The sequence below is a fragment of the Scyliorhinus canicula genome, chromosome 5 (assembly GCF_902713615.1).
Source record: "Scyliorhinus canicula chromosome 5, sScyCan1.1, whole genome shotgun sequence".
NCBI lineage: Eukaryota > Metazoa > Chordata > Chondrichthyes > Carcharhiniformes > Scyliorhinidae > Scyliorhinus > Scyliorhinus canicula.
In genome coordinates this window covers 225,265,019-225,287,157 of record NC_052150.1, presented here as the reverse complement: position 1 = coordinate 225,287,157, position 22,139 = coordinate 225,265,019, and the positions used below count along the sequence as shown (strand labels likewise).

At 52.0% G+C, this 22,139-nt stretch overlaps 1 protein-coding gene across 4 annotated transcripts in view; it reads right to left on the bottom strand.

The window, feature by feature from the left end:
- Positions 1 to 22,139, bottom strand: part of LOC119966626 (golgin subfamily A member 6-like protein 22) — a 287,183-nt gene that overhangs the window by 218,058 nt on the left and 46,986 nt on the right. For all 4 annotated transcript variants that reach the window (XM_038798630.1, XM_038798631.1, XM_038798633.1 and 1 more), the window contains exons 7-8: positions 11,249 to 11,464; positions 7,564 to 7,737 (exon numbers count right to left, since the gene is read on the bottom strand). In XM_038798630.1, coding sequence (XP_038654558.1) covers positions 7,564 to 7,737; positions 11,249 to 11,464 — 390 coding nt within the window. The remainder of the gene's footprint in view (positions 1 to 7,563; positions 7,738 to 11,248; positions 11,465 to 22,139) is intronic.

Here is a 22,139-nt window from a genome sequence, read left to right as displayed (position 1 = left end):
GGGCAGGAGCGGAGCTCAGTCTCAGTCTGGGCAGGAGCGGAACTCAGTCTCAGTCCGGGCAGGAGCGGAGCTCAGTCTCTGTCCCGGCAGGAGCGGAGCTCAGTCTCAGTCCCGGCAGGAGCGGAGCTCAGTCTCAGTCCCGGCAGGAGCGGAGCTCAGTCTCAGTCCCGGCAGGAGCGGAGCTCAGTCTCAGTCCCGGCAGGAGCGGAGGTCAGTCTCAGTCCGGGCAGGAGCGGAGCTCAGTCTGGGCAGGAGCGGAGCTCAGTCTCAGTCCCGGCAGGAGCGGAGCTCAGTCTCAGTGCGGGCAGGAGCGGAGCTCAGTCTCAGTCCCGGCAGGAGAGGAGCTCAGTCTCAGTCCGGGCAGGAGCGGTGCCGAGTCTCAGTCCCGGCAGGAGCGGAGCTCAGTCTCAGTCCCGGCAGGAGCGGAGCTCAGTCTGGGCAGGAGCGGAGCTGAGTCTCAGTCTGGGCAGGAGCGGAGCTCAGTCTCAGTCCCGGCAGGAGCGGAGCTCAGTCTCAGTCTGGGCAGGAGCGGAGCTCAGTCTCAGTCGGGGCAGGAGCGGTACTCAGTCTGGACATGAGCGGAGCTCAGTCCGGGCAGGAGCGGAGCTCAGTCTCAGTCGGGGCAGGAGCGGAGCTCAGTCTCAGTCCCGGCAGGAGCGGAGCTCAGTCCCAGTCCCGGCAGGAGCGGAGCTCAGTCTCAGTCCGGGCAGGAGCGGAGCTCAGTCTCAGTCCGGGCAGGAGCGGAGCTCAGTCCGGGCAGGAGCGGAGCTCAGTCTCAGTCCGGGCAGAAGCGGAGCTCAGTCGGGGCAGGAGCGGAGCTCAGTCTCAGTCCCGGCAGGAGCGGAGCTCAGTCTCAGTCTGGGCAGGAGCGTAGCTCAGTCTCAGTCTGGGCAGGAGCGGTGCTCAGTCTGGACATGAGCGGAGCTCAGTCCGGGCAGGAGCGGAGCTCAGTCTCAGTCGGGGCAGGAGCGGAGCTCAGTCTCAGTCCCGGCAGGAGCGGAGCTCAGTCTCAGTCTGGGCAGGAGCGGAGCTCAGTCTCAGTCTGGGCAGGAGCGGAGCTCAGTTTCAGTCCCACCAGGAGCGGAGCACAGTCTCAGTCCGGGCAGGAGCGGAGCTCAGTCTCAGTCCGTGCAGGAGCGGAGCTCAGTCTCAGTCCCGGCAGGAGCGGAGCTCAGTCTCAGTCCCGGCAGGAGCGGAGCTCAGTCTGGGCAGGAGCGGAGCTCAGTCTCAGTCCCGGCAGGAGCGGAGCTCAGTCTCAGTCCCGGCAGGAGCGGAGCTCAGTCTCAGTCCCGGCAGGAGCGGAGCTCAGTCTCAGTCCCGGCAGGAGCGGAGCTCAGTCTCAGTCCCGGCAGGAGCGGAGCTCAGTCTCAATCGCGGCAGGAGCGGAGCTCAGTCTCAGTCCCGGCAGGAGCGGAGCTCAGTCCCGGCAGGAGCGGAGCTCAGTCTCAGTCTGGGCAGGAGCGGAGCTCAGTCCGGGCAGGAGCGGAGCTCAGTCTCAGTCTCGGCAGGAGCGGAGCTCAGTCTCAGTCCCAGCAGGAGCGGAGCTCAGTCCCGGCAGGAGCGGAGCTCAGTCTCAGTCTGGGCAGGAGCGGAGCTCAGTCCGGGCAGGAGCGGAGCTCAGTCTCAGTCCCGGCAGGAGCGGAGCTCAGTCCCGGCAGGAGCGGAGCTCAGTCTCAGTCCGGGCAGGAGCGGAGCTCAGTCTCAGTCTCGGCAGGAGCGGAGCTCAGTCTCAGTCCCAGCAGGAGCGGAGCTCAGTCTCAGTCTCGGCCGGAGCGGAGCTCAGTCTCAGTCCCGGCAGGAGCGGAGCTCAGTCCGGGCAGGAGCGGAGCTCAGTCTCAGTCTCGGCAGGAGCGGAGCTCAGTCTCAGTCCCAGCAGGAGCGGAGCTCAGTCTCAGTCTCGGCAGGAGCGGAGCTCAGTCTCAGTCCCAGCAGGAGCGGAGCTCAGTCTCAGTCTGGGCAGGAGCAGAGCTCAGTCTCAGTCCGGGCAGCAGCGGAGCTCAGTCTCAGTCCCGGCAGGAGCGGAACTCAGTCTCAGTCCGGGCAGGAGCGGAGCTCAGTCTCAGTCCCGGCAGGAGCGGAGCTCAGTCTCAGTCCCGGCAGGAGCGGAACTCAGTCTCAGTCCGGGCAGGAGCGGAGCTCAGTCTCAGTCCCGGCAGGAGCGGAGCTCAGTCTCAGTCCGGGCAGGAGCGGAGCTCAGTCTCAGTCCCGGCAGGAGCGGAGCTCAGTCTCAGTCTGGGCAGGAGCGGAACTCAGTCTCAGTCCGGGCAGGAGCGGAGCTCAGTCCCGGCAGGAGCGGAGCTCAGTCTCAGTCCGGGCAGGAGCGGAGCTCGGTCTCAGTCTGGGCAGGAGCGGAGCTCAGTCTCAGTCCCGGCCGGAGCGGAGCTCAGTCCGGGCAGGAACGGAGCTCAGTCTCAGTCCCAGCAGGAGCGGAGATCAGTCTCAGTCCGGGCAGGAGCGGAGCTCAGTCTCAGTCCCGGCAGGAAAGGAGCTCAGTCTCAGTCCCGGCAGGAGCGGAGCTCAGTCTCAGTCCGGGCAGGAGCGGAGCTCAGTCTCAGTCCCGGCAGGAGCAGAGCTCAGTCTCAGTCCCGGCAGGAGCAGAGCTCAGTCTCAGTCCGGGCAGGAGCGGAGCTCAGTCTCAGTCCCGGCAGGAGCGGAGCTCAGTCTCAGTCCCGGCAGGAGCGGAGCTCAGTCTCAGTCCCGGCAGGAGCGGAGTTCAGTCTCAGTCCCGGCAGGAACGGAGCTCAGTCTCAGTCTGGGCAGGAGCGGAGCTCAGTCTCAGTCTGGGCAGGAGCGGAACTCAGTCTCAGTCCGGGCAGGAGCGGAGCTCAGTCTCTGTCCCGGCAGGAGCGGAGCTCAGTCTCAGTCCCGGCAGGAGCGGAGCTCAGTCTCAGTCCCGGCAGGAGCGGAGCTCAGTCTCAGTCCCGGCAGGAGCGGAGCTCAGTCTCAGTCCCGGCAGGAGCGGAGGTCAGTCTCAGTCCCGGCAGGAGCGGAGCTCAGTCCCGGCAGGAGCGGAGCTCAGTCTCAGTCTGGGCAGGAGCGGAGCTCAGTCTCAGTCTCGGCAGGAGCGGAGCTCAGTCCCGGCAGGAGCGGAGCTCAGTCTCAGTCCCGGCAGGAGCGGAGCTCAGTCTCAGTCCCGGCAGGAGCAGAGCTCAGTCTCAGTCCCGGCAGGAGCGAAGCTCAGTCTCAGTCCCGGCAGGAGCGGAGCTCAGTCTCAGTCCGGGCAGGAGCGGAGCTCAGTCTCTGTCCGGGCAGGAGCGGAGCTCAGTCTCAGTCCCAGCAGGAGCGGAGCTCAGTCTCAGTCCCGGCAGGAGCGGAGCTCAGTCTCAGTCCGGGCAGGAGCGGAGCTCAGTCTCAGTCCGGGCAGGAGCGGAGCTCAGTCCCGGCAGGAGCGGAGCTCAGTCTCAGTCCGGGCAGGAGCGGAGCTCAGTCTCAGTCTGGGCAGGAGCGGAGCTCAGTCTCAGTCCCGGCAGGAGAGGAGCTCAGTCTCAGTCTCGGCAGGAGCGGAGATCAGTCTCAGTCCGGGCAGGAGCGGAGCTCAGTCTCAGTCCCGGCAGGAGAGGAGCTCAGTCTCAGTCCCGGCAGGAGCGGAGCTCAGTCTCAGTCCCGGCAGGAACGGAGTTCAGTCTCAGTCTGGCCAGGAGCGGAGCTCAGTCTCAGTCCCGGCAGGAACGGAGTTCAGTCTCAGTCTGGCCAGGAGCAGAGCTCAGTCTCAGTCCCAGCAGGAGCAGAGCTCAGTCTCAGTCCCGGCAGGAGCGGAGTTCAGTCTCAGTCCCGGCAGGAACGGAGTTCAGTCTCAGTCTGGCCAGGAGCAGAGCTCAGTCTCAGTCCCGGCAGGAGCAGAGGTCAGTCTCAGTCCGGGCAGGAGCGGAGCTCAGTCTCAGTCCCAGCAGGAGCGGGGCTCAGTCTGGGCAGGAGCGGAACTCAGTCTCAGTCCGGGCAGGAGCGGAGCTCAGTCTCAGTCCGGGCAGGAGCGGAGCTCAGTCCCGGCAGGAGCGGAGCTCAGTCTCAGTCCCGGCAGGAGCGGAGCTCAGTCTCAGTCCCGGCAGGAGCGGAGCTCAGTCTCAGTCCCGGCAGGAGCGGAGCTCAGTCTCAGTCTGGGCAGGAGCGGAGCTCAGTCGCAGTCTGGGCAGGAGCGGAGCTCAGTCTCAGTCCGGGCAGGAGCGGAGCTCAGACCGGGCAGGAGCGGAGCTCAGTCTCAGTCCGGGCAGGAGCGGAGCTCAGTCTCAGTCCGGGCAGGAGCGGAGCTCAGTCTCAGTCTGGGCAGGAGCGGAGCTCAGTCGCAGTCTGGGCAGGAGCGGAGCTCAGTCTCAGTCCCGGCAGGAGCGGAGCTCAGTCCGGGCAGGAGCGGAGCTCAGTCTCAGTCTGGGCAGGAGCGGAGCTCAGTCTCAGTCCGGGCAGGAGCGGAGCTCAGTCTCAGTCCCGGCAGGAGGGGAGCTCAGTCTCAGTCTGGGCAGGAGCGGAGCTCAGTCTCAGTCCCAGCAGGAGCGGAGCTCAGTCTCAGTCCCGGCAGGAGCGGAGCTCAGTCTCAGTCCGGGCAGGAGCGGAGCTCAGTCTCAGTCCGGGCAGGAGCGGAGCTCAGTCCCGGCAGGAGCGGAGCTCAGTCTCAGTCCGGGCAGGAGCGGAGCTCAGTCTCAGTCTGGGCAGGAGCGGAGCTCAGTCTCAGTCCCGGCAGGAGAGGAGCTCAGTCTCAGTCTCGGCAGGAGCGGAGATCAGTCTCAGTCCGGGCAGGAGCGGAGCTCAGTCTCAGTCCCGGCAGGAGAGGAGCTCAGTCTCAGTCCCGGCAGGAGCGGAGCTCAGTCTCAGTCCCGGCAGGAACGGAGTTCAGTCTCAGTCTGGCCAGGAGCGGAGCTCAGTCTCAGTCCCGGCAGGAACGGAGTTCAGTCTCAGTCTGGCCAGGAGCAGAGCTCAGTCTCAGTCCCGGCAGGAGAGGAGCTCAGTCTCAGTCCCGGCAGGAGCAGAGCTCAGTCTCAGTCCCGGCAGGAGCGGAGTTCAGTCTCAGTCCCGGCAGGAACGGAGTTCAGTCTCAGTCTGGCCAGGAGCAGAGCTCAGTCTCAGTCCCGGCAGGAGCAGAGGTCAGTCTCAGTCCGGGCAGGAGCGGAGCTCAGTCTCAGTCCCAGCAGGAGCGGGGCTCAGTCTGGGCAGGAGCGGAACTCAGTCTCAGTCCGGGCAGGAGCGGAGCTCAGTCTCAGTCCGGGCAGGAGCGGAGCTCAGTCCCGGCAGGAGCGGAGCTCAGTCTCAGTCCGGGCAGGAGCGGAGCTCAGTCTCAGTCCCGGCAGGAGCGGAGCTCAGTCTCAGTCCCGGCAGGAGCGGAGCTCAGTCTCAGTCTGGGCAGGAGCGGAGCTCAGTCGCAGTCTGGGCAGGAGCGGAGCTCAGTCTCAGTCCGGGCAGGAGCGGAGCTCAGACCGGGCAGGAGCGGAGCTCAGTCTCAGTCCGGGCAGGAGCGGAGCTCAGTCTCAGTCCGGGCAGGAGCGGAGCTCAGTCTCAGTCTGGGCAGGAGCGGAGCTCAGTCGCAGTCTGGGCAGGAGCGGAGCTCAGTCTCAGTCCCGGCAGGAGCGGAGCTCAGTCCGGGCAGGAGCGGAGCTCAGTCTCAGTCTGGGCAGGAGCGGAGCTCAGTCTCAGTCCGGGCAGGAGCGGAGCTCAGTCTCAGTCCCGGCAGGAGGGGAGCTCAGTCTCAGTCTGGGCAGGAGCGGAGCTCATTCTCAGTCTGGGCAGGAGCGGAGCTCAGTCTGGGCAGGAGCGGAGCTCAGTCTCAGTCCCGGCAGGAGCGGAGCTCAGTCTCAGTCCCGGCTGGACTGGAGCTCAGTCTCAGTCCGGGCAGGAGCGGAGCTCAGTCTCAGTCTGGGCAGGAGCTCAGTCTCAGTCTCATCATTTAAGATGCATCTAGACAGATGTATGAATGGGCGGGGAACAGAGGGAAGTAGACCTTGGAAAATAGGCGACAGGTTTAGATAAAGGATCTGGATCAGCACAGGCTGGGAGGGTCGAAGGGCCTGTTCTTGTGCTGTAATTTTCTTTGTACTTTGCTTGACACTTAGCCCGTGATGTATTGGGTAAGCTGGGTCTACGTAGACTGTGTTTCATGCAGTAGAGAGACAGGCTTTCAACAATTGAAGAAATGCAACACGATTTTATTGAACAACTAACTATAAAATTAGGGGCTGGCTTAGCACATTGGGCTAAATCGCTGGCTTTTAAAGCACACCAAGGCAGACCAGCAGCACGGTTCAATTCCCGTACCAGCCGAACAGGCGCCGGAATGTGGCGACTAGGGGCTTTTCATTTCATTTCACATGCTTAACTGTGGGTTGACACTATGCTGACTTGACTGGGGACTTGAGGCTAGCCTGACCAGACTAACTGACTGCCACATGGTGTTTGTACAAGCTGCTGCACACGAGCTCAGACTGTCTCAGAGGCTGGATCCCGAGAGAGCGGGAAAACTGGTGCCCTCTGGCTTTATAGTGGTCGTGTCCTGTCTGGTGATTGGCTGCTGTGTTCTGTGTGCTTACTGGTCATCCTGTGTGTCAATCACTGACTGTCTGCACTCCATCATATACCCGGATGTATATTATGACACCCCGTAATAACATTCTCACTGATTTTAAGTCTGGACTCCAGCGAGACCACAGGGGGCGCGATTCTCCGCCCCCCACGACGGGTCGGAGAATAGCGGGAGGGCCTTCCCGACATTTTTCCCGACCTCCCGCTATTCTCCCCCCCCCCCCCCCCCCCCCCCCCACGGCCGCCCCACGACACGAATTGCTGCTCGCCGTTTTTTTACGGCGAACAGCGATTCTCCCCTGGCCGATGGGCCGAGTTCCCGGGCCTTTACGGCCGTTTTCACGAACGCAAACACACCTGCTCTCACCGTTCGTGAAAACGGCCGCAAAGTGCCGTTCTGGAGAACCATGGCACCGATGGGCATGGGCCCGCGATCGGTGGGCACCGATCGCGGGCAGCGGGTCCGATACCCGTGCACTATTTGTTCCTCCGCCGCCCCGCAGGATCAGTCCACGGGGCGGCTGAGGGGCATGACGGCCCGCGCATGCGCGGGTTTGACGCATATGCGTGATGACATCATCCGCGCATTCGCGGGTTGGAGCCATCCAATCCACGCATGCGCGGGTGACGTCATCGGCGCGTCAGCCGCCGTGACCCTTGGCGCGCGGGCTTAGCGACGGTCGCTAAGCCTGCGATGCCGTGCTTCACGGGGCCCCGCTGCTAGCCCCGCCCAGGGGGGGAGAATCGGGTCCCGGGAGGGGGCGCGGAGGCTGCCGTGAAACACGGCCAGTTTCACGGCAGCCTTTACGACTCTCCACATTTGCAGAGAATCGCACCCATGGTTCCTGACCTCAGTACAGCCTTGGTCCAAATAAGGACAAAAGAGGTGAGAGTGACTGCCCTTGAAATTAAGGCAGCATTTGACTGACTATGGTGTTAAAGAGCCCTGGCATCATTGAAATCAATAGGAATAAGGCGGAAAATTCTCCACTGATTGGACTGATAATATCTGCATCAAACAAATGCCAGGCAATGGGCATCCTCAACAAGATGAGTACTCACCATCAGGGGACATTCCCGCTCGAATGTCATCTCCTGCCTTCTTTTGTTCGTCCATTGCAGAGGTGACTTGAAATGATGTAAATCTATGATTCAGTTTTTCTAAGACTTCTTTTGGCATCCATGCCTCTGCCACATGTAGCTTATGCACCATGATCCGTTCTTCAAGCTCTCTTTCTATAAAGGCCAGAAATAGAATTAATGGTATTTTGAAATGAGATTAACAATGGATTAATTATTAATAATGAATGCCACGTTGGAACAGTCACCCTTCTTGTAAGATCAAAAATATCATGCACTCATCTTGTTTAATAGGCTTTTCCTGAACTTTTGTTTTGTAATCATAGAATTTACAGTGCAGAAGGAGGCCATTCGGCCCATCGAACCTGCACCGGCTCCCAGAAAGAGCACCCTACCCAAGGTCAACACCTCCACCTTATCCCCATAATCCAGCAACCCCACCCAACACTAAGGGCAATTTTGGACACTAAGGGCGATTTATCATGGCCAATCCACCTAACCTGCACATCTTTGGACTGTGGGAGGAAACCGGAGCACCCGGAGAAAACCCACGCACACACGGGGAGGATGTGCAGACTCCACACAGGCAGTGACCCAAGCCGGAATCGAACCTGGGACCCTGGAGCTGTGAAGCGATTGTGCTATCCACAATGCTACCGTGCTGCCCCGGCATGCACTCATCTTGTTTAATAGGCTTTTCCTGAACTTTTGTTTTGTAATCAAGGGCAAGGAACCACTAAAGCTCAATGACCTGTGAATAATTATCATTAATATTAGTGACAATGGCATTAGGTACCAATGGTAAATAGAGTAAATACACTGAAATCAGGCTTTCGATGTGGAGCTTTGCTGGACATCTCTTCAAAATTATTGAAGCATTGGGGCAAAAGTTGTACTTTTCCTTTCATATCATTTCAAATCAGGCAGAGGATATCAACTGCAAATTCACTGATTCAGTCGTAAATTTGGTAATGGGGAAACCCTGAATTTTCGGCACGTTGTTCATGCCTATTCCACCCACTTGAATGAAAATGAAAATCGCTTATTGTCACGAGTAGGCTTCAAATGAAGTTACTGTGAAAAGCCCCTAGTCGCCACATTCCGGCGCCTGTTCGGGGAGGCTGGTACGGGACTGTTACGGGCTGTTAACAGATTGGTAAATAAACCATGGTGATATGCAAAGGGTGTGGCCCTTAAAGTTAAAAATGATCTTATGCACCTCAGTCTGGAGGTGGATAGGTAGGCAGATGTGCCATAAAATTGAGTGGCAAGGCAGAGGTGCCAGGCTTCTTGCCTGCCTGCCATTGCTGGCATTTTATCATGGCAGGGGAGGCTTTGGAAAGCCAGCGGACTCGTCCATGGGCGAACCGAGGTCCTTAAGTATCAATTAATAGTCACTTAAGGGCTTCCTAATACCTTCGATGAGAGGGCCAGAGTGGAGGCCATCAAAGCCCTTGTCGCCGACCAGTGAGGCAGGCAATGGTGCCTCCCGTTCAGCCACTTTGAGCCCAATAGAGGCTCCGTCACCCACTCATATTACTCCCTCGGCCGCACTAACAAACCTGGATGACCATCATTCTCTCCGGGGGCCTGCCAGTCTGACCCTGGTGGGATAATAGACCAGGAGCTCTCAGCCCCCCGCCCATTCCACTTATGCCAATCAATAGGTCAGATTCTGATTGATTTCTTCTGCTAGTTGCTGCACTAATTTCCATATTTATTTCATGTTTAAAAAGTCGACAGGGTGGGGTGGGCCAGGTGCTTAAGTAATTTCTGCTGTCTGAAACGCTTCTGCGCCAACCAATAGCTGCAAAACATGGGTGAGCTAGCAGCCATTCCTCTGGGAATATAATATGACTGTCTACCTTTGACCATCAGAAACTTGATGGAATGTGTCATCAACAGCACTGTCAAGCATTATGGATGTCAGCACCTGACCTCACAGCCTTGGTTCAAACATGGCCAAAAGAGCTGACCTCCAGAGGTGAGGTGTGAGTGATTGCCCTTGACATCAAGGCATCATTTGACCGGGTTTGGCATCAAGGAACCTGCGCAAAACTGGGAATCAAGGAGGAAGATCTCTGTAGGATGGAATCAGACCAAGCGGTCAATCATCTCAACTCCAGGACATCACTGCAGGAGTTCCTCAGAGTAGTGCCCTGGGCCCAACATTCTTCAACTGCTTCATCAATGACTGTCCTTCCATCTGAAGGTCAGAATTGGGACTGTTCACTGATCACTGAATAATGTTCAGCACCATTCACAACTCCTCAGATACTGAAGCAGTCCATGTCCATATGCAACAACACCTGGAAACCCACTCAGAACCATCCATGGTCTAAGAGATTGCGGCAATGTCACAGGAGCGAGGTTGGATGTCTCCACGCCAGCGGGAAAACTGGCACCAACGGCTCTGGCCTCAACGGCCCCCGAAAGTGAGGAATTCTCACCTTTCTAGGGGACTAGGTTGGTGCCAGAGTCAACCCCGCACCTCCAGCCAAAGGGCCGGCGTGAGTTCGTGCATGCGCAGAACAGCCGGTGTGATCTCGCGCATGCGTGGACCGGCCGGAGTATTTCCGCGCATGCGCAAGGGCTCCCTTCTCCGCGCCGGCCACCAGGCAATATGGCGGAGCCCTACAGGGGCCTCGGCGGGGAGGAAAGAAGGCCCCCATGGAACCAGCCCGCCCACAGATCGGTAGGCCCCGAACGTGGGCCAGGCCACCGTGGGGGGTCCCCCCTCCGGGTCTCTCCCCTCCCCCGCCAGGACCACAGCACACTTACCTGCCAGGTCCCGCCGTGGTTGAGGTGAGTAATTCACGCCGGCGGAACTGGGTAAAACTTGATGGCCACTTGGGGCCCGGAGAATCGCCGGAGGGGCCGCTATCAACAGCCCTTGACCGGCGTGGCTGGAATCCCGCCGACCCCTGAAAAACGGCGCCGGAGAATAGGGCAGCCAGCGTAGGGGTGGCGGGGCGGGATTCGCGCCTCCCCACGGGGATTCTCCGACCCGCCAGAGAATCCCTGCCATAAAATTTCTACAGTGCGGAAGGAGGCTATTCGGCCTGTCAATTCTGCTTTGACCCTTCGAATGAGCGGTCTAACCAAGTCTACCCCCCTGTCCACCCTACCCCATAACCTGCACATCCCTGGACACTAAGGGGCGATTTATCATTGCCAATCCACCTAACCCGCACAGCTTTGGACTGTGGGAGCAAACTAGTGAAAATCCACATAGACACGGGGCGAATGTACAAACTCCACACAGCCGGTGGCCCAAGGCTGGAATTGAATCCTGGTCCCTGGAAGCAGCAAATGCTAACCACCATGTTATGACACCCTGGGCTCGTGTGCAGTCAATTCCAGTACTCACCTGATGGAGGAGCTGTGCTCTGAAAACTAGTGATTCCAAACAAACCTGTTGGACTTTAACCTGGTGTTGTGAGACCTCTTACTGAGCCAGGGAAGAAGTAGTGTGGTTTCCTCCAGACATTTTAACACTTATCCCACATCCGGCCCACCCCGCCAACCAAGTTAAAAATGACACCTTTGTTTGAGTGGTTAGCTGTGCATACCCTTCCGGTGTCACCAAGCTCTCCACGATTGAAAAACGCAACGGCAACAAATATTAGCTATACCTATCTTCGAGAAACAAAATGAAAATTGAAACCTTCGTCAGACATTCCAGCAGCAGCAGCCGATGCCTCCATTTTCGCCATCTCATTTTCACGTACAATTTGGTCACGAAGAATGATGGTGTCATTTTCAAGATTTCGACGTGTCTGTGACGGTAACCAATTTATGGCCAATTCAAGCTTCTTGTTCATTAGTCGCTGGAGATCTGACGCCAGTCTTCGGTTCGTGGGTGCATCTGAAGCTTTTTTTTCTAGGCAAAGAAAAACATTAATAAGGTTTTGTCAGGTCTCGAAGACGCGAACAAGATCAGGCACTGTTTAAATGAAACCTCACCCTTTCGCTGATTTGAAACGTGGACCGCTGCTCCAGGTCACATCATTCACAAGTTGCCGACAGTTGCTGGAAATAATTTCTAACGGCATTTACAGGAGAAAAAACTCAACCCTCATCCTTGTGGAATCTCACATCTCCCACTGTGAGAACGCATACGATCAGCTAAACCAGGGTGTAGCAGGCAACTCATCTCCCGAGCTTGGCAATAAAGAAGGGAGAGCCCCCCATCAAAGATCATTGTACCTGCAGAATCGCAAATCTGTCTTCTGAGGTTGAACAATGGGTTTTGACCCCAGGCGTTGAAAATCCAAGTTCACCTACAACTGGCTCATGAATGGGAAATGGCACATGCCCTAAGCTTTTGATCTTAGGAAAGTTTCATAATACATTTCTAGACTCCCAACTCAGCTTTCTGTTTAATGTCCAGCCTCCAAACATCAAAGCAGGACTCCAGGTTGGCCAACAGTCTGCGTGCAGTCGCAACCTTTCAGAGCCTTTTCTATCGAAGGATCTTGTTATTGCATGCCCAAGCAGGCCAAGTAACTGTACACCAAACTTACTGTGTCACCATCAACTTTAAAAGAATTCTTCAAATCCTGTTTCAGTTAACTGAACTCACCTGAACTGTAGCTCCTCTGGAATGGAACCCTCACGAGCCTCTGACTTGCAGGACTCTGGCAAGCACATGAACTGATATCCAAAAACTCCTCTTTCATAGAATTTTTGCACAGAAATTTCATAGAATTTACAGTGCAGAAGGAGGCCATTCGGCCCATTGAGTCTGCACCGACCCTTGGAAAGAGCACCCTACCCAAGCCCACACCTCCACCTTATCCCCATTAGCCAGTAACTACACCCAACACTCTGGGCAATTTTGGACACGAAGGACAATTTAGCATGGCCAATCCACCTAACCTGCAAATCTTTGGACTGTGGGAGGAAACCGGAGCACCAGGAGAAAACCCACGCAGACACGGGGAGAATGTGCAGACTCCGCACAGACAGTGACCCAAGCTGGGAATCGAACCTGGGACCCTGGAGCTGTGAAGCAATTGTGCTAACGACAATGCTACCGTGCTGCCCCTATATTCTTCCTATATTCTTAATGTGTGGTTGTGTGTGTGTATGAGGTTGTGACACATCCCGGTTGGAACATGTGAATAAACTATACTTCTGATTTAACTCAAAAGGGGGTTTGCTGTGAGTCACCTTAAAATTCAGAAACATAAGAACATAAGAACCAGGAGCAGGAGTAGGCCATCTGGCCCTTCGAGCCTGCTCTTCCATTCAATTAGTTCATGGCTGATCTTTCGTGGACACAGCTCCACTTTCCCGCCCGAACACATAACCCTTTATTCTTCAGAAAACGACCTATCTTTATCTTAAAAACATGTAATGAAGGAGCCTCAACTGCTTCACAGGGCAAGGAATTCCATAGATTCACAACCCTTTGGGTGAAGAAGTTCCTCCTAAGCACAGTCTTAAATCTGCTTCCCCTTATTTTGAGACTATGCCCCCTAGTTCTGCTTTCACCTGCCAGTGGAAACAACCTGCCCGCATCTATCCTATCTATTCCCTTCATAATTTTATATGTTTCTATAAGATCCCCCCTCATCCTTTTATATTCCAATGGGTACAGTCCCAGTCTACTCAACCTCTCCTCGAAATCCAACCCCTTCAGCTCTGGGATTAACCTAGTGAATCTCCTCTGCACACCCTCCAGTGCCAGTAAATCCTTTCTCAAGTAAGGAGACCAAAACTGAACACAATACTCCAGGTGTGACCTCACTAACACCTTATACAATTGCAGCATAACCTCCCTAGTCTTAAACTCCATCCCTCTAGCAATGAAGGACAAAACTCCATTCGCCTTTTTAATCACCTGTTGCACCTGTAAACTAACTTTTTACGACTCATGCACTAGGACACCCAGGTCCCTCTGCACAGCAGCATGCTTTAATATTTTATCGTTTAAATAATAATCCTGTTTGCTGTTATTCCTACCAAAATGGATAACCTCACATTTGTCAATATTGTATTCCATCTGCCAGACTCTAGCCCATTCACTTAAGCTATCCAAATCCCTCTGCAGACTTCCGGTATCCTCTGCACTCTTTGCTTTACCACTCATCTTAGTGTCATCTGCAAACGTGGACACATTGCACTGGGTCCCCAACTCCAAATCATCTATGTAAATTGTGAACAATTGTGGGCCCAACACGGATCCCTGAGGGACACCACTAGTTACTGATTGCCAACCAGAGAAACACCCATTAATCCCCACTCTTTGCTTTCTATTAATTAACCAATCCTCTATCCATGCCATTACTTTACCCTTAATGCCATACATCTTTATCTTATGCAGCAACCTTTTGTGTGGTATCTTGTCCAAAGCTTTCTGGAAATCCAGATATACCACATCCATTGGCTCCCCATTATCTAGTGCACTGGTAATGTCCTCAAAAAATTCCACTAAATTAGTTAGGCATGACCTGCCCTTTATGAACCCATGCTGCGTCTGTCCAATGGGACAATTTCTATCCAGATGCCTCGCTATTTCTTCCTTGATGATAGATTCCAGCATCTTCCCTACTACCGAAGTTAAGCTCACTGGCCTATAATTTCCTGCTTTCTGCCTACCTCCTTTTTTAAACAGTGGTGTCACGTTTGCTAATTTCCAATCCACCGGGACCACCCCAGAGTCTAGTTAATTTTGGTAAATTATCACTAGTGCATCTGCAATTTCCCTAGCCATTTCTTTTAGCACTCTGGGATGCATTCCATCAGGGCCAGGAGACTTGTCTACCTTTAGCCCCATTAGCTTGCCCATCACTACCTCCTTAGTGATAACAATCTTCTCAAGGTCCTCACATGTCATAGCCTCATTTCTATCAGTCACTAGCATGTTATTTGCGTCTTCCACTGTGAAGACCGACCCAAAAAACCTGTTCAGTTCCTCAGACATTTCCTCATCTCCCATTATTAAATCTCCCTTCTCATCCTCTAAATGACCAATATTTACCTCAGCCAATTTTTTTTGTTTTATACATTTGTAGAAACTTTTTCTATCTGTTTTTATATTCTGAGAAAATGTACTCTCATAATCTATTTTACTCTTCTTTATAGATTTTTTCATAGCTTTCTGTTGCCCCCTAGAGATTTCCCAATCCTCTAGTCTCCCACTAATCTTTGCCACTTTGTATGCTTTTTCCTTCAATTTGATACTCTCCCTTATTTCCTTAGATATCCACGGTCGATTTTCCCTCTTTCTACCATCCTTCCTTTTTGTTGGTATAAACTTTTGCTGAGCACTGTTAAAAATCGCTTGGAAGGTTCTCCACTGTTTCTCAACTGTTTCACCATAAAGTCTTTGCTCCCAGTCTACCTTAGTCAGCACTTCTCTTATCCCATTGTAATCTCCTTTGTTTAAGCACAAAACCCTAGAGTTTGATTTTACCCTCTTACCCTCCATCTGTATTTTAAATTCCACCATATTTTGATCGCTCCTCTCGAGAGGATCCTAACTATTGTCATATGAGAGTACCTTTAAGAAATGAGTGTTTTTATAGAATAACTGTAGTGGGTGTACCTTTAAGAAATGGGTGTTTATTACTGCAGTGATGTCAGAGTGTGTGTGGAGCTGGGCTGTCTGTCAGCTTTTAGTTTCACTTTGAAAAAAGCTTGGATGTGTCTGTATTTTTATAAGCAAAACAATGTTTATTCTATGAACGCGTTAACCTTTTTAAAACATACAGTGAACATCTTAGCAACCATTAATTCAAATGCAACCCCCAAAGTATACAACATTAAGTAATCCTTAAGCTTTCCTTTTAACATCCATAAGACTTTTAAAAAACTTTTAACAGAGCACATCAGGTTTAAATTCACTACTGAGAACAGTTATCACTCTGAATTCACCAAATGATCAGGAGATCGTCTTTACATGGCAGAGAGAACAATGTTACACCTTCTGTGGCTGTCTGCAGCTCCAACACTGAAACAAAACCAAAATAATACACAGACACACCCAAGCTTTTCTCAAAGTGAAAATAGAAGCTTACAGACAGCCCAGCTCCACCCACACTCTGACATCGCTGCAGTAATAAACACCCATTTCTTAAAGGTACTCTCACATGACACTATGAGATCATTAATCAATCCTGTCTCATTACACAGGACCAGATCTAGGATCCCTTGTATTTTCCATTACATACTGTTCTGGGAAACTATCGCAGATACATTCTATGAACTCCTCCTCAAGGCTGCCTTGACCAACCTGGTTAAACCAATCAACATGTAAATTAAAATCCTTCATGATAGCTGCTGTACCATTTCTATATGCATCAGTTATTTCTTTGTTTATTGCCCGCCCCACCATAATGTTACTATTTGGTGGCCTATAGACTACTCCTATCAGTGATGTTTTTGCCTTACAATTCCTGATTTCCACCCAAATGGATTCAACCTTATCCTCCATAACACCGATGTCATCCCTTACTATTGCCCGGATGTCATTCTTAAATAACAGAGCAATACCACCTCCCTTACCATCTACTCCTTTAACCATGTTTCAGTAATGGCCACTAAATCATAGTCATTCACGATGATTTGCATCATTAGCTCATTTACCTTATCCCAAATACTACAAGCATTCAGATAAAGTACACTTATGTTGGCTTTTATACCTCCAATTTGAATCTTAACACCTCGATCAGTAACCTCTCCTAAGTTATTTTTCCTTTCAACGTTCTCCTAATTTTACTTTTCATAGAATCCAGGTGTTCACGTAATAACCTGCTGCTTCGCTTTCCATTAATGTTTTTACTTCCTGTTTTATTCTTTTTAGTATTACTTGGCCTATTCACTGAGCTCCCCTCAGTCACTGTACCTTGTACTGTCGCCCTTTTTGATTTTTGACTATGGCTTCTCTGCCTTGCACTTTCCCCCTTACTGCCTTTTGATTCTGTCCCCATTTTACTTCCCACCGACTTCCTGCATCGGTTCCCATCCCCCTGCCACATTAGTTTAAACCCTCCCCAACAGCTCTAGCAAACACTCCCCCTCGGACATCGGTTCCAGTCCTGCCCAGGTGCAGACCGTCCGGTTTGTACAGGTCCCACCTCCCCCAGAACCGGTCCCAATGCCCCAGGAATTTGAATCCCTCCCTCTTGCACCATCTCTCGAGCCACTCATGCATCCTATCTATCCTGACATTCCTACTCTGACCAGCAGGGGGCTTGATTCTCTGTCAGTGGGATCCTCCATTTTTCCGGCAGCGCACTCACCCCGTGGATTTCCAGACTGGGTGGGGGTTCCCACAATGGGAAACCCCATTGGCCGGCTGCCTGGACAGAGGATCCCGCAGCGGGTGGGGGGGTGCGCCAAACCTGACAACGGGTATGGCTTGCGGAGAATCCCGCCAAGAGGGTTTAGGGACATACACCACAGGCTATTTCAAAAGTTAAAACACATCTAATTGCAGATAGACAGTGAGAAAATAAAGGAATTCATCACTGTTTCATCTCTCCCATGTTGTTGTAACAATCTGATCTAAGTGAGAATGTTAACTGAGAACATGGAGTGGATTATCCTTTTGGGAAGTTATGGATAGGTTATACCATACATCAGACCAATTTACACAGAAAATCCTGCAAATTGTATTAGCAAACTGTGGTGATTGTCCCTTTAAAGGTCACTGATGTGACCATCAATTCACACGACATGTAGTTGGAAGTGAACAGTGGTTTTAATGATCTTACAACGGAGCCTGCCTGCGAGGCGATGAACTGGCAGGCAGGCTCAGACTGCCAGGCTTTATACTTCCGGTTAGTGGGAAGAGCCATGGGCGGAGCCATGGGCGGAGCCAAGAGTGGAGCCCAGTACAAACTCATCATCTCCCCCTAGGGGCAGAGCCGTGCAACTGCTCGTCTACCGAGCTTGCACAGACACAGTACATCATATATAATAACAGTGTGAATTACACGGACTGTGATTCACCACAGTCACCTCAGGTGGAGGGTTCTACTAGGCAGAGGTATTTGAGAGCTAGCTGCAAGCATGTTAATGACCACTAAATTAAATTCTTTGTGTCGATTAATGAAGTCTCTGAAAGTACAACATTACACATACACTGGACAATAGAAAACAGTGCAACCAATCAAGGAGAGTACAAAATATCCACCTAAGCTCCCGTCTTTAGCATGCAATTTAACGTCCGGGATTTTCCGGGCTCCTTCACTGCAGGCGCAACTTCAATAAAGGCAGGAAACTCTTGCAAGAGTGGCACACTGGGATTTGCAACAGGAAGATCTCAGAAGTGAATCTCCTGGGAACGTGGTATGTTCTTACCCAGTGGAATGACATGACACCGGCAGGAATCGCTACAGGCCTCCAAAACCAGAGAACCGAAACACTTCTTCAGTGCTTTCCCCCCCTCTACCTCCTCCTCTCACCAAAAAAAAAACAACTGCTGTAAGGATCCCAGCCGAGTAAAGATCAAAAAGAAGGCTCGAGGGTAGAAAGAAGTTGAAGCGTGACGTCACAGCCTGCAGGAGAAGCGGCCTTCAGATTTTCGGCGGGAGCAGTGGCCAGGGGTCTGTCGGGAAGGTAAGGTTACCTCTTTAAAAACTGACCTTGAAGAGTGACATCACAGCAAAGCAGTGACCTGATTGGCTGGTAAGGAAAGTGCTCCAATTTGCAGTAGCTGGAAGAAATTTAACTCTTTGTGGGTTGGTAAGTATTGTGATTGGTAAGTAGAATCCTTATTCCTTTCACTTATTCATTAATTGATATTATATTTGTAATCAGTTAAGGTAAAGTGTAAAAATGGCAGGAGATCCCAGATCCGTGTTATGCTCCTCGTGCTCAATGTGGGAGTTCAGGGACGCGGCCGGCACCCCTGACTCCTTCATGTGCGGGAAGTGTGTCCAGCTGCAGCTCCTGTTAGACCATATGGAGCTGTAGATGGACTCACTTTGGAGCATCCGCGATGCTGAGGAGGTCGTGGATAGCACGTTCAGTGAGTTGGTCACACCGTAGATTAGGATTGGTGAAGGAGACAGGGAATGGGTGACCAAAAGGCAGAGAAAGAGCAGGAAGGCAGTGCAGGTGCCCCTGCGGTCATCTCCCTCCAAAACAGGTATACCGTTTTGGATACTGTTGGGGGAGATGACTCACCAGGGGAAGGCAGTAGTAGCCAGGCTCATGGCACCGTGGCTGTCTCTGCTGCACAGAAGGGTGGGAAAAAGACTGGCAGGGCGATAGTCATAGGGGATTCAATTGTATGGGGAGTAGACAGGCATTTCTGTGGTCAAAAACAAGACTCCCGAATGGTATGTTGCCTCCCGGGTGCACAGGTCAGGGATGTCTCAGATCGGCTGCTGGACATGCTGAAGGGGGAGGGTGAACAGCCAGTTGTCGTGGTGCATATAACCACCAACGATGTAGGTAAAAAATGGGATGAGGTCCTACAATCAGAATTTAGGGAGTTAGGAGATAAGTTAAAAAGTAGGACCTCAAAGGTAGTAATCTCAGGATTGCTACCAGTGCCACGAGACAGTCAGAGTATAAATTCAAGAATAGTCAGAATGAATACGTGGCTTGAGAGATGGTGCATGAGAGAGGGGTTCAGATTTTTGGGACATTGGAACTGGTTCTGGGGGAAGCGGGATCATTACAAATCGGATGGTCTACACCTGGGCAGGACTGGAACCAATGTTCTAGGGGGTGCTTTTGCTAACACTGTTGGGAGGTTTTAAGCTAAAGTGGCAGGGGGATGGGAACCAGATTAGAAAGTTAGAGGTCAGTAAAGAAGCAGCAACTAAAGCCAGTAAGGTACTAGATAATAAACTCAATGTGACTAAGGGTAAGAGTAGACAGGGAAGAGATGATGAATGCAAAGGGACAGGTGGTCTGAAGTGCATTTGTTTTAATGCAAGAAGTGTAGCAGGTAAGGCAGATGAATTTAGGGCTTGGATTAGTACCTGGGAATATGATGTTATTGGTATTACTGAGACTTTGTTGAGGGAGAGGCAAGACTGATAACTAAATATCCCAGGTTATAGATGCTTCAGGAGAGATAGAGAGGGAGGTAAAAGGGGTGGAGGAGTTGCATTACTACTCAGAGATGATATCACAGCTGTGATTAAGGAGGGCACGATGGAGGATTCGAGCACTGAGGCAATATGTGTGGAGCTGAGAAATAGGAAGGGTGCAGTAACATTGTTGGGACTTTACTACAGGCCTCCCAAAAGCGAGCGTGAAGTAGAGGTACAAATATGTAGACAGATTATAGAACAATGTAGGAGCAATAGGGTGGTCGTGATGGGAGATTTTAACTTCCCCAACATTGAATGGGACTCATGTAGTGTTGGAAGTGTAGATGGAGCAGAATTTGTATGGAGCATTCAGGAGAGATTTGTAGAGCAGTATGTAAATAGTCCAACTCGGGAAGGGGCATACTGGAACTGGTATTGGGGAATGATCCCGGCCAGGTGGTTGAAGTTTCAGTCGGTGGTTACTTTGGGAATAGCGATCACAATTCCGTAAGTTTTAGAATACTCATGGACAAAGACGAGAGTGGTCCTAAAGGAAGAATGCTAAATTGGGGAAAGGCTGAGTATAACAAAATTCGGCAGGAACTAGGGAATGTGGATTGGGAGCAGCTGTTTAAGGGTAAATCCACATTTGAAATGTGGGAGTCTTTTAAGGAAAGGTTGATTATAGTGCAGGTCTGACATGTCCCTGTGAAAATGAGGGATAGAAACAGCAAGATTAGGGAACCATGGATGACGGGTGGAATTGTGAGACTAGCTAAGATGAAAAAGGAAGCATACATAAGATCTAGGCGACTCAAAACTGATGAAGCTTTGGAGGAATATCGGGAAAGTAGGACAAATCTCAAATGCGCAATAAAGAGGGCTAAAAGGGGTCATCTTTGGCTAGCAGGGTTAAGGAAAATCCCAAAGCCTTTTATTCATATATAAGGAGCAAGAGGGTAACTAGAGGAAGGATTGGCCCACTCAAAGTCAAAAGAGGGAATTTATGCGTGGATTCAGAGGAAATGGGTGAGATTCTTAATGAGTACTTTGCATTCACCAAGGAGAGGGACATGACGGATGTTGAGGCTGGGGATGGATGTTTAAATACTCTAGGTCAAGTCAGCATAAGGAAGGGGGAAGTTTTGGGTATTCTAAAAGACATTAAGGTGGACAAGTCTCCAGGACCGGATGGGATCTATCCCAGGTTACTGAAGGAAATGAGGGTCGAAATAGCTGGGGCCTTAACAGATATCTTTGCAACATCCTTGAGCACTGGTGAGGTCCCGGAGGACTGGAGAATTGCTAATGTTGTCCCTTTGTTTAAGAAGGGCAGCAGGGATAATCCAGTGAATTATAGACCTGTGAGCTTGACGTCAGTGGTAGGCAAACTGTTGGAGAAGATACTGAGGGATAGGATCTATTCACATTTGGAAGAAAATAGACTTATCAGTGATAGGCAGCATGGTTTTGTGCAGGGAAGGTCATGTCTTACAAACCTAATAGAATTCTTTGAGGAAGTGACAAAGTTAATTGATGAGGGAAAGGCTGTAGATGTCATACATGGACTTCAGTAAGGCGTTTGATAAAGTTTCCCATGGCAGGTTGATGGAAAAAGTGAAGTCATATGGTGTTCAGTGTGCACTAGCTAGATGGATAAAGAACTGGCTGGGCAACAGGAGACAGAGAGTAGTGGTGGAAGGGAATGTCCCAAAATGGAGAAAGGTGACTAGTGGTGTTCCACAGGGATCCGTGCTGGGACCACTGTTGTTTGTGATATACATAAATGATCTGGACGAATGTATAGGTGGTCTGATAAGTAAGTTTGCAGATGATACTAAGATTGGTGGAGTTGCAGATAGCAAGGAGGACTGTCAGAGAATACAGCAAAATATAGATAGATTGGAGAGTTAGGCAGAGAAATGGCAGATGGAGTTCAATCCAGGCAAATGCGAGGTGATGCATTTTGGAAGATCTAATTCAAGAGCGGACTATATGGTCAATGGAAGAGTCCTGGGGAAAATTGATGTACAGAGAGATCTGGGAGTTCAGGTCCATTGTACCCAGAAGGTGGCAACGCAGGTTGATAGAGTGGTCAAGAAGGCATGCAGCATGCTTGCCTTCATTGGACGGGGTATTGAGTACAAGAGTCAGCAGGTCATGTTACAGTTGTATAGGACTTTGGTTAGGCCACATTTGGAATACTGCAGTTCTGGTCGCCACATTACCAGAAGGATGTGGATGCTTTAGAGAGGGTGCAGAGGAGGTTCACCAGGATGTTGCCTGGTATGGAGGGTGCTATCTATGAAGAAAGGTTGAGTAGATTAGGATTGTTTTCGTAGGAAAGACAGAGGTTGAGGGGGCACCAGATTGAGGTCTACAAAATTATGAGAGGTATGGACAGGGTGGATATAGCAACAAGCTTTTTCCAAGAGTGGGGGTGTCAATTACAAGGGGTCACGATTTCAAGGTGAGAGGGGGAAAGTTTAAGGGAGATGTACGTGGAAAGTTTTGATGCAGAGGGTGGTGGGTGCCTGAAACGCTTTGCCAGCGGAG